At 32.6% G+C, this 11,197-nt stretch overlaps 2 protein-coding genes across 2 annotated transcripts; both read left to right on the top strand.

The window, feature by feature from the left end:
- The first annotated feature begins 2,986 nt into the window (after positions 1–2,986).
- LOC105636675 (uncharacterized) lies at positions 2,987–4,582 on the top strand. The gene is made up of 2 exons (XM_012220002.4): positions 2,987–3,840; positions 3,937–4,582. Exons 1-2 carry the CDS (start codon positions 3,277–3,279, stop codon positions 4,369–4,371), a joined length of 999 nt encoding a protein of 332 aa, XP_012075392.1. The 5' UTR covers positions 2,987–3,276; the 3' UTR covers positions 4,372–4,582.
- Positions 4,583–5,467: 885 nt separating this feature from the next.
- Positions 5,468–11,191, top strand: LOC105636676 (uncharacterized). The gene is made up of 5 exons (XM_012220003.4): positions 5,468–5,731; positions 8,117–8,218; positions 9,108–9,249; positions 9,337–9,383; positions 10,515–11,191. Exons 1-5 carry the CDS (start codon positions 5,645–5,647, stop codon positions 10,734–10,736), a joined length of 600 nt encoding a protein of 199 aa, XP_012075393.1. The 5' UTR covers positions 5,468–5,644; the 3' UTR covers positions 10,737–11,191.
- Positions 11,192–11,197: the final 6 nt, after the last annotated feature.

Consider the following 11,197-nt stretch of genomic DNA (forward strand, 5'->3'; position numbering starts at 1 on the left):
TAAGTAAAAAAATCTAGACAAAATCACCATAATTGTAACAACAATAACTCAAAACTATCTAAGAACAAAATCTCAATATTTGAGCAATAATAAATTTCAATATTTAGAACACAATAGCTCATATTTGTACAAATCTGACGATTATTTATAAAAAAATAAAACAAAAAGGGAAATGGGTGACCGCGTAAAAGAAGAAAGAGAGAGTTTTTAGGTTTTAGGAGAAAGAGAGGGTTTTATGTATATTAGATACTTGGCTACTAAGCACTTTAATTATTACTATTAATTTTTAGTAATTTAAAATCAAATTAAAAATTCATGGAGGGGTAAGCACCAAAAACATATTAATCAAATTGATTGTTTAGATATGCAGATTGTTACGTTTTATAACGTGGATAGTTAATCAAATCAATTTAATTAATATTTTTTTTTGTTAATTGAAATAGTTTTTTCTTTTGAAATTCGAATTTAAATCTACTGTTAGGTCGAAAATACGCTTACCACTAAACTATACTTTTATGTACAAAATTTGAAAGGGTTATCGATGCTTTACCATATATTTCCATTTTCTCACAGCGATTAACCAAAATTTTTAACAATATCATAAGATAAACTAAATTTTAACAAATTAAATGAGCGACTAAAATCAATAATTAATATCGAAATTTGCTTTTCGACCATTTTGTTTTAAAAAATAGCTTTCGGCTTGGTAAAATTACTGTTTAGCCTACCAATGTAACTAGGCCATAACTAGGCAATGAAGGCCTGAAATGTAATTGGAATTTGCAAAGTCATTAGTGAATTTGGATCCAAACAAGGAATGTCATTGGAGGACCTTATGGGCTTTTAGACTCACTGGTAGAAAGAAGGGAGAATGAATACAAGTCTTCTACTGTTTTTCCCCTGTGGGTTAGTTATGGTGGTTGAAGTTAGTTGATAGCTTTGCAAACGACTCTGCTCCATTTTCAAAATATTACAACAGGTATTCTTCTTAAAACTAATGTGCAAGTGGAAACTCGAATACTTGCTGAAATATCAATAGACACTCTCACTTGTTCACAATCACGGACTCAGGGGGTCTAGAGGTGGCCCTGCCCCTCCTAACAAATTTTTTTTAAAAGATTTTACCCATAAAATATTAAAATCTTTTTATTTTACCTCTTAAAATTGTAAATTTTTTCAATTTCGCCTCTTTAATTTGGAAATTTTTTTAGTCCCTAGATTTTAATTCCTGGCTTCGTCACTGCTTGTTCAGTCGCTGTGTCATCCTAACAAAAGACTGCTTATTCAATCTGCACTATATAATTCTTGCATAGTTATATATCTATTCTCCAAGAAACATGTTACTTCATGTACATGAAAAAGAAGAACTATGTGTTAGTTGTGTCGCTTTCTAACAATAGTGATTCCCTTGCTTAACTTCTAACATCTCCATTAGAGTTCTATTTCATGAACATTTTTATACTGTTGGTGTCTTGTGTACTACATTAAGCACTAACTGAACTAACTTTTCATCAAAAGATTGCAATGAATATATAGTAGAGAGAGATTGATACTATGTTTGGGAAGAGGAGGAAGGAAAATAACAGTGGAAAGAAAAATAAAAGAGGAAAATAAAAAACAGATTGTTATTATTCATTTTTCCTTTCTATTTTCCACTTTATGTTTGGATCGGAAGAAAAATGTCATTCTTATAAATTTAAAATTTTTGTACTTGCTTATAAATAGTGGAATTTTCTCTTCATTTTCATCACTTTCTTTCCAACTTGGAGAGATCGATAAATAGTGGCCCAGAAGAAAAATATTGAAATTTTCTTTCTTCCTAAATTTCCTCACTTGTTCCAAATAAGGAGAAGTGAGAATTTCATATTTTCTTTTCTCCCACAAAATCACCCCTGCCAAGACATATTTTCTTTTCTACCCATAATTTCTTTTCGCTCCGCCCATATATAATCTAGACAAATCTATTATAATAGGAGATATATAAGGACATCTCGTTATCTGAAAAGAGATTTAAGAGTAATTGTTTCAGTCAAAGATTATTATTTTGTTTAAGTTAAATTCATCTTTCAAAAATGAAAATTTACAAGTCCATAATTTTCATAGAAGGATCACAAAAGGAGCAGGGTGCTGTGACCATGGGTGGTGCATGGCTGTCATGGATTTTCAGGATTCAACTACTCATTCTTTTTTTATTTTTCTTTTGATTTCTTTCTCGTTCTGCTTTTGATTTTGATTTGTTTAATTGAGTTGCGTGTTGCTTTAACGACGAGGAATTGAGTTTAATAGAGTTTCACTTTTACTTTTCTTTTTTTTAATATAATCTATCGTCGCCGGCGAGAGTTTATTGCGCTGGAAAGAAAGAAGCAGTGGCGTGTTTATATCGAAAGTAAAATAGGTGCTAGTTGCGTTTACATTTCTACCATTTCTATCTCAATGTGTACAAGTGCAATACACTTTTTAGAATCATCGTGGACTCTTTATATTATGATATTAAGCCTATGAAAAAGTATGCCCTGCCAGTACCCATTGAAAGTTCAGAAGTCCAGCTTTTTGTCAATACGAAGCTACTCTTGCTTGCTTGCCTTCAACTATAGAAGTATTCCGCTTCAACTATTAACTATTCTGATTTTGATTCCACGTTACACAAAAAAAATCCCTCATCCAGTTTCTGAGCAAAGACCAATCAAGACCCTCTCGGTGGGAAACAACTCATCAGGAGCCACCTTTAAATCCGAAGGTTTCATTTCTTGTTGAAGGAAGGGGATAATGAAACCTCGAAGATAAGGAAGCGAAATTATATAAAAACAGCCGAAAGTGGGCCAATCGAACTGTGTATCACCGGCTCCTCGCCCTTATTCATATACATGTGTTAAAACCTGATCATTTTAACGCCCTAAGTTCATTTTACGCGTTTTTACTTTTCACTAACTTTTTATTATAAAATTATTATCAGTATTATTAAATTATTTTTTCGTTGACAACAAAGTCAAGTCTTTGGGCAAAAGTTCAAATTGGAAACTGTAAACTGGTAAGAACTGAGAACCACAAACACCCCTCTGTATTATTATAAAATTATTATCAGTATTTATTAAATTCTTTGTTGTTGACGACAAAGTCAAGTCTTTGGGCGAAACTTGAAATTGGAAACTGTAAACTGGTAAGAACTGAGAACCAGAAACACCCCTCTGTATTTGATTCTCTCTTCTTGTCTGTTAAGATTTGTTTGAAGCCCCATAATAATCGAGCTCCAAATATACGTCCTCTTTTATTTTAACAATGGAAGGAGAAAAGAACGGCGGAGTTGACACTAAATTTCTTTCACTAATTTCACTAGAGGGTCCGGTCAGTGTTCTCCGTCGCCGGAAAAAATCGAGTAAACTTATAGTTACTGAGCCAGACTGCGAACAGGACAACACCGAGTTGCCAAAAGAAGATGGTGAAATAGATTTCGACGAGTTTTTGAACTCAATTTTACAGGACCAGCACGGTGAGAAATACAATAGCGAGTCGCAAAAAGATGGTGAAATAGATTTGGACTCTTCAGTGGATGAATTTTTTGACTCAGTTTCACAGGAGCAGCACGTTGAGAATGATGTTAGTGAATTTGATGTTTCCCATTCAATTTCACAACAAACAAACTTGATTTTTGATTTAGATGTCCCCAACTCAAAAGTCCCAGAATTTTCCCACCCAATAGCTCCTCGCCGCATTAGACTAAAGATAGAATTACAGCGAGCATTAAGTTGGCCTTCTTCCTTACAATCTGAGCCGAATGACCCAGAAGCTGTTCGATTTCTTGCCTCAACGACTGCTGCTGGTTTACCATCTCATTCTCATCATGTAATAATGACTCAAAAAAAAATTCCAACAGAAGCTTGTTGAAGTACAGTTTATAATTCTTATCTAAATAATATTATTCTGTCTTTGTTTTTGTAGGTTAATTTGGAGTGGATGTTTATACTCACCAATCTAGTGCTCGAGATTTTGTTAATGGCTTTGGATCAAATTGCCAGTCCTCAAAAGCCAGAATGTAGTTTGGCTGCTCTAGCGGTGTCCGTTGTCGCCGTAGTTGTTTCTTCGATTGAACTATATTTGAAGGCCATGAGGCAAGGTGTTATCTTGAAAGGAGAGGGCCTTAGATTTTGGTTGCAGTATCCATCGTCTTCAAGTGATAAGCCATTGTACACTTTCACTGATGTTTTTGGCTTCATATGTGCCTTGTGTCAATTCACTTTTTCCACCATTGCTTATAGCTATCACAAGCGGCATGCTGATAATCCCATCAACATCTCCATTGTATCTCTCATCTACATCATATGTCTAGCATCTTCCAAATTGACCAATCATGAGACACCAATGTCAATACGCTGAGATTATTAAGTTTCTATTTGTCATTGTTATTGAATCTATTCGACATTATAGTTAAAACTGTTATTGAAAATTACCCTTTTAGATGATATTCAGAAAAAAAATAATTTTGAAGTTTTGTTTGTACTGCAATTCTGAAGCAGTCTTCCCATGTAATATGAAGATTCTCTATAATTTTCCTTATGAATATGATGCAAAAAGTTTCCATTACAAATGAACTCGTATACTGATAATGGAAATTTATTTTCTAATAACAGACTACAAGCTTAACAATGTTTCCATGATTTATCTGAGATAGAATCACAACTTCATTTCTGAATTGATCAATTTGGCTTCTGTCATTAGCTTTTGATCTCCTAACAGCAACTTAGTAAAAATGTATATAGATGGACTAAAATATTCTAATTTGGTTGATTGAAAAAATAAAGATAATTTAATTTTAATTGGTCATATTAATTTTTTATTTAAATTTTCTTAGATAAAATAAGAATTATAGTATATATTATATAAGTTATATATTAAATATAATAAGAATATAATATTTTTAAACAAGAATTTTATTTTCATTGGTTAAAAAATAAAAATAATTTAATTTTTTTATCTTTACATTACTTTTTTATTTAAATCTAAATTCTATTGAATAAAGTAAAAAATTATATTATACACTAAATAAGATATATATTAAACATAAATATAATACTTTCAAGATTTTAATTTTATTAGTTAAAAAATAAAAATATTTTAATTTTAATTTAAAATTTAAATTGATCGATAAGTAATTTTTTATAAAAATATTTGATTGGCAAATTATAATAATATTTTTTTATTATAAATATATTGTTTCCTTAACAAATTATTTAATTATTAAATTTTCTTACTTTATTTATAAATTTTTTTTTTATTTTGTGAATATTAAATTGTTAGTGATATAAAATATTTATAATATTATAGTTTATAATAAAAAATTAGTAAAAATTATAAATCACAAGCAACGCAAGTTAGAAAAAACTAATAACAATAATAATAACAACGATAGTAATAATTGTTATTGTTATTATTATTTGTTATCATTGCTATCATTCGGTATTCTCTCTCCCTCAGTCCCTTATATTTTCTCCTTCGTTTTTACATGGGTTTTGGACCGTTAATACCCTAATCAAATCTCTCTCCAACATTTTTCCTTGATTTTCCTTTCTGGGTCTGAATTTTCCCTCGGAATCAATCTTTCCTCGCAGTTTCACTCGTTTATTGATCTGGGGATCTCTCAGATTTCAAAATGGGGAAAAATCAAGCATACAAAGCTATGCAGAGAGCGAGACTTGGCTCGAGCTCTGCCGGCCCGGAAGAGATCGAAGACGGCATGGTTTGTACCCTTTCATACTATTCTCTATCACTTAATTCTGGAATTCGTATTTCAATTTTAATCATATGCGATTATTTTTATTTCTGTTGTTAAATTATCGTTCTTTGCATTTATTTTGGTTGTCTGTGCTTAGTGTTTAAGGTTGTTTATTTAGTTTATAATTAATTAGTTGTTCCAATGGGTGGCTTGGTCTTAATCACGCTATGTTGATTAAATTTGAATCGTGTTTTAATATATTTTGTTAGCTATTAGGTCATTTATCCTGTAATTCTTAATTGCCAATTTGTCCAAGCTTTTACGCTTGAATAGTGACTGTAGACAGTACTGATTTTATAGTTCAATAAACTTGTTAACACTTTCTTTTATTGTATTGAAATTGATAGCTGAGTCCCATAAAGTTGGATTCTTTTCACAGCTAAAAAGCTAAGTTTTCTAAGCTTCTAGATATTTAATTTATTGTTATGTTTCTTGGGTATTGATTAATGTTGATCTGAACTATTAAAGGGCACAGTTTTATTCTTCTATTAATGCTACAGGATAGCTGGTTAGTATCCATACTAGTTTAGGTGTGTCCAGAGCATAGTGAAATGGGTTATATGGCATCTTCTGTAATCATTAGAGTTTAGGTATTAGAAAACTGGACTAGATGACCTGGAGAATCTTTCTACATTGCCATACTTCATATTCCTAAGGATGCTTAGAGAAATTTCTTTTAGATTTTTTAATTCCTTAAAATTTAAATTTTCTTTCTTGCTCATTCTTTTCTGTCATTCTGTTCTTTGCTCATTTAATATCTTATACTTGTTTACTTGGGCCGGCTGCTTGCCTGCACCACAATTATAATTTAACGAAATTGGAGATGAACGCTACCTCCCCCCACCCCAAGAGAGAGAACATACTTTCTGGATCCTACACGAGTCAGTTGTAGGTTACACTACCTGAATCTTATTGAATACACTTATCTGCATAAAACAATTTTCAGTGGCACTGGCATGCTGCTATAGTGCTATTACATTTTGAAAAAATAGTAAAGAGGAAAAAAGGTTGCATGATCATGGAAACTATGTGTACATAGCATATTTCCTTAAGATGTCAACTTATGACCAAACCATTTGAGCACAAGTCCTATTGGCAATATGTTTTGAAGTTAGAGCTTGGCCATGATATAAAACTTCATGAAGTTATTACCATATCTCATTGAGCTGCTATAATAGAGTGATTTAATTTATCTTTTGCTGTCAAAAGAGAGGTCACTTTAAGCATTTCATTCCATGTAGTTTTCCTGCTCATACTTGTATTTTTGCCATCTTTATCACCAAGTTCAGTGCTGTATTTCTAGGTTGCTTAATTTCATAAATTTAGTGTTTAGTTCCTGTTTTGTTTGAATTCGCAAATGTAGTCCTTCAGGGTGAGAAGACAACATAAGACATAAGCCTTAAGTTGTAGTAATTCAGCAAGACTAATTGCAATTTTAACTTAAGCATTCATCTCTCATACTTATTGTGGAATATTCTTACATGTGCTTCAGAGTGGAGTCAAGAGGAAGTAACTTTGTGTGCATTGAATCTTTATCTTGTTTGAATGCTTTCTTGATTTTGACTATGAGCAGTATGAATTAATTGTCCTTTGAAAATGTTTCTATTTATGATTTTATGCAGACCAAATTTTGTTTTTTCATGGGATCTTTTGTTGAATGAATGGAACTTGAAATTTGGGTACATATTTATGCGTTTATTGTTTTAGATATTTGTGTCAAACTACCTTGTTTAACACACATTAGTAAAATCATTTGCATGTCAGGGGCTTCTTTTTTTGCATCTACGAGAGACCAAAGTTTATATACATGATACATTAGGATGGTGTTGATCATTTGAACCCTTAGAATACAAACTCATGAATTTACAGGGACTTGTATCCTGGGTTTTGGCTAGTAAACAGCCGATTGCTTTATAGTTAAGGTGTCAGTTTTCACTTATAAAATTGGGCCAATTGGTAATGTATCCTTATATGGGTGTTTCCTTGAAAACAATCCAAGAATTCTTGCAATTTATGGGAGAAGTTTCATTCACGATGACCAAATTTATGTTTGTGTATAATTGAGTTAATCCTACAAGTTTTTTTCATAAATTTTCTTGTCATAAATGATTTACTTGAAACTTCCACAGAAATTAAGCATACATAAATTAATTAATGACAAGCTTCACTTTTTATATTTTCCTAATTTAGAGGGAAACTTAAGTAAATTTCTTCCACTTAGGATTATAAAATATGGTTGGATAATGTACTTTAATTTTTGCATTCTGGATGATTCTTCTGTTTTCCCTTTTCCTCCCCAATTTGTTTCGATTTTTTTCCCTTGAACATTTCTGATGAGGACAGTCGCAGGTGGATGGTTCTTTTCATTCACCAGAGTGGCATGCTGCTCGTTTGGCCAGCCTTAAAACTTCTCACACGATTACATGGGAAGAGTTCAAGCAAAAGCAAAAGGTAAGTTCTTGCTGCTATTATCACTGATTCTTCTTCAATGTGGCTTACTGTAATGCAGCCTTTGTTGTTTGCAAACCATTTTCATTTGTAAAATAAATATGACTGTATATTCACATCAATGTGGTTGCAAGTGGTGATGATGAGTTCTTTAATAAATCACAAATTTTTGTGATAGTGTAAGAAAGAAATGGGTGGAAGAAGAATCTGGCATACATCTAGAAAATGCTATTGGTAGATGCGATTACAGTAGTTCCCAAAAGAGATTTGCATAGAACTACTCAAGCACCATTGTTAGGTTGCTAAATAGAGAAATTGTAAAGGAACAGAGAAGGAGAAGAATTGAGAGCGAGAAAATCAGAGAGAGAGAAGAGAGAATTTTACTGTTGATCTCAAAATGCAATACAATACAATTTCTGTTACATCGATTCCTATATCTCATTGCATTGCATGAATGACAGCTCAACACTCATTTGCCAACTCAACATATTTATGCCACATCATCAAACAATCCAGCAGTTGTCTGAATTACAAAACAATCATTAAAAAATGCATTTCCATTAGAATTAGGCCTTTGCAAAACATGAACACTCTGAAGTTACACTCTCTTGAGAAGGAAAGGAATCAAAATTAATGATGATAATTTTATGAAAATTAATAAAATAATAAAAAATGACAACTAATGAGAAGATTAACCTAGCTGTAGTTTGAACATATTTAACTATCCATATAAGCTGTGGACATCTCTCAGTTGAACTTTATGGTGGCTGCATAAATATGCCAACTAAGTTCCCATACTGCTATGGAAGTGGTGTTCTCATAGGGGGAAAATAACTATCACATGGTATAATACACAACTTTCAAATTTGTTCTTTATGCTTGATTGTATTAGGAAGATGAAATGAAAAAGGGAGAACTGGAAGCTGATACAGATAGAATGATGCGAGAATATAGAGCTCAACTTGATGCTGAAAGGGCACGAAAACTTGCCCATGGAAGAAACCACTCAAGTAGTAAGTCTAATCATAAAAAAGGTGTGTGTGAAAACCTTGATACATGAAAATATTATTCTGTTGTGCATTGGCATCTTTATTGCCCTTCTGAATAACGTGTCTTTGCAGATAAAAAGGACAAGGATTTAAAGAAACGGAGCAGCAGGAAGAGAAAGGTGCCTGAATTTCTAATAGTTTCACCATCTAAAATTTGCATTTAGAATGTATTTTTGTCATATGTTATTGAAAACTATGGTCTTAAACTTGGACATCTTGATTTCTTTTTTACTGATAGTTAAACCAATTCTGTATTCTTTAGGCTAGATTTTCCATCCCTATGAAATTAAGAACACACATCTGTTGTTAAAAGAATAATGCCTTACAATAAGTGCTCTGCATTTTTGGCCCTTGTGTGTGATAAGATAAAAATTGGGGTAATTGCAATTCAAATATTTATCAGCAATTGCTGCCTGTAATGAAGATAAAAATTACATGATCTCATGTTTCTCTATGAAGCTCTGGGGTATGACTGGTTAGTCTACCTCACTTTACTTCCATTTGGGCTATTTTATTCCTAACATGCAGTGTGTATGGGCATCCAACTTCAAAAAATATATGAAAATCTGTTTCAGGTTGAAGTGTGCATTGACTGTCTTTAGCTTGTGCATTGTCTGGATGGCATTTTATCAAAGAATTCTCTGACACCTGAAAATCAAATTAAAATTCTACGTAGTATGACTTATTGTTTTTCTTGTTCACTGATTTACAGCTGAGATTTTCCCATGAAATTGTATGTCAGTACTTATGGAATAATAACTCGAATATCTTGTCCCCTGTCAAGTGCCCTGCTTATTGAAGTATTGATGTTTTGCCAAGCAAGGGCTAGAGTCTAGAGACTTCTGGTGGAAAACACTGGTATTTGGGTGGTTGGATTGTGTATAATCATTCCGAGATTGCATGCTTACTAACAGTTTTGCTTGCTTCCTATTCCACTTTCTATCCAGTTGTGTTATGATTATTGTTTTAAAATCTGATTTGTGGTGTCTCTAGGTTTATGCTCAATTCATGAATAAAATAGCTCGTGTGAATGATATTAGGCCTGAAATTCGAGGTTGAGTTTGTTGTGAAGAGGGGCATCAAAGTTTATCTTCATTCTCTGTATATAGCCTAGACACCAATGTCCAGTCATTTGGATTGTTTTTTTCAAGCAGAGTTGTCGTTGCTTTCAGATTCACCCTCCCAGCTATTATTGCTGTTTTGCATGCATAGAAACTTGAAAACTTATTCAAATTGCATATGTGATGCAGCATTCAAGGCGAAGATCTTCAGATTATAGCTCGTCAGGTTCATCCTCTGATTCTTCAAGTAGCGATGACGAGGAGAGAGAATCAAGAAGGTCGAAGTCCAGATCAAAGAGAACAAAGAAGGAAAAGAAGCACAGATCGAAATCCAAGCGCTCCAGCAGTGAGGATGAAGAGGCTGATGGTCCTGTGCCGCTTTCAAGATTCTTTGGGAGCATGAAGAGCTAACTTGGTGTTTGAAAATGGCCTCTCCCACATACTTCATACAAATCTCTTCCTAGAAAAGGAAATCAGTGGCAGCCATTTCTCAAATTTTTTTCCAGAACGAATTTGCTTTAAGCAAATGCGAGTAGATTTATCCATCATCATCACGAATATTGTTATTATTATTATTATTAAAATCACCGAGATTGTAATGATATTATTTTGCTTCCATATTCTTCCTCCTAAATCTATTTCATTTCAGTTCCTTTTGGGCATTAGGCTGTGTTTGGTGGGAGAGAGAAGAAACAATTTTCTCATTTTGTGCTCAGTGGATGTAGTACAGGATAATCAGTTCTGTTTTGTATCTCTTGGATGAAATTGGATTTGTAGAAATGACAATAATTTCATCATCTTATCTTTCATTTGAATTGTAGAAATTGAAAATTTGATAATGAGATCTCTTACCTCTGTTTGGATGAGAGTAT

The sequence above is a fragment of the Jatropha curcas genome, chromosome 5 (assembly GCF_041381405.1).
Source record: "Jatropha curcas cultivar XTBG-Jc1 chromosome 5, XTBG_Jcur_1.0, whole genome shotgun sequence".
Lineage (NCBI taxonomy): Eukaryota > Viridiplantae > Streptophyta > Magnoliopsida > Malpighiales > Euphorbiaceae > Jatropha > Jatropha curcas.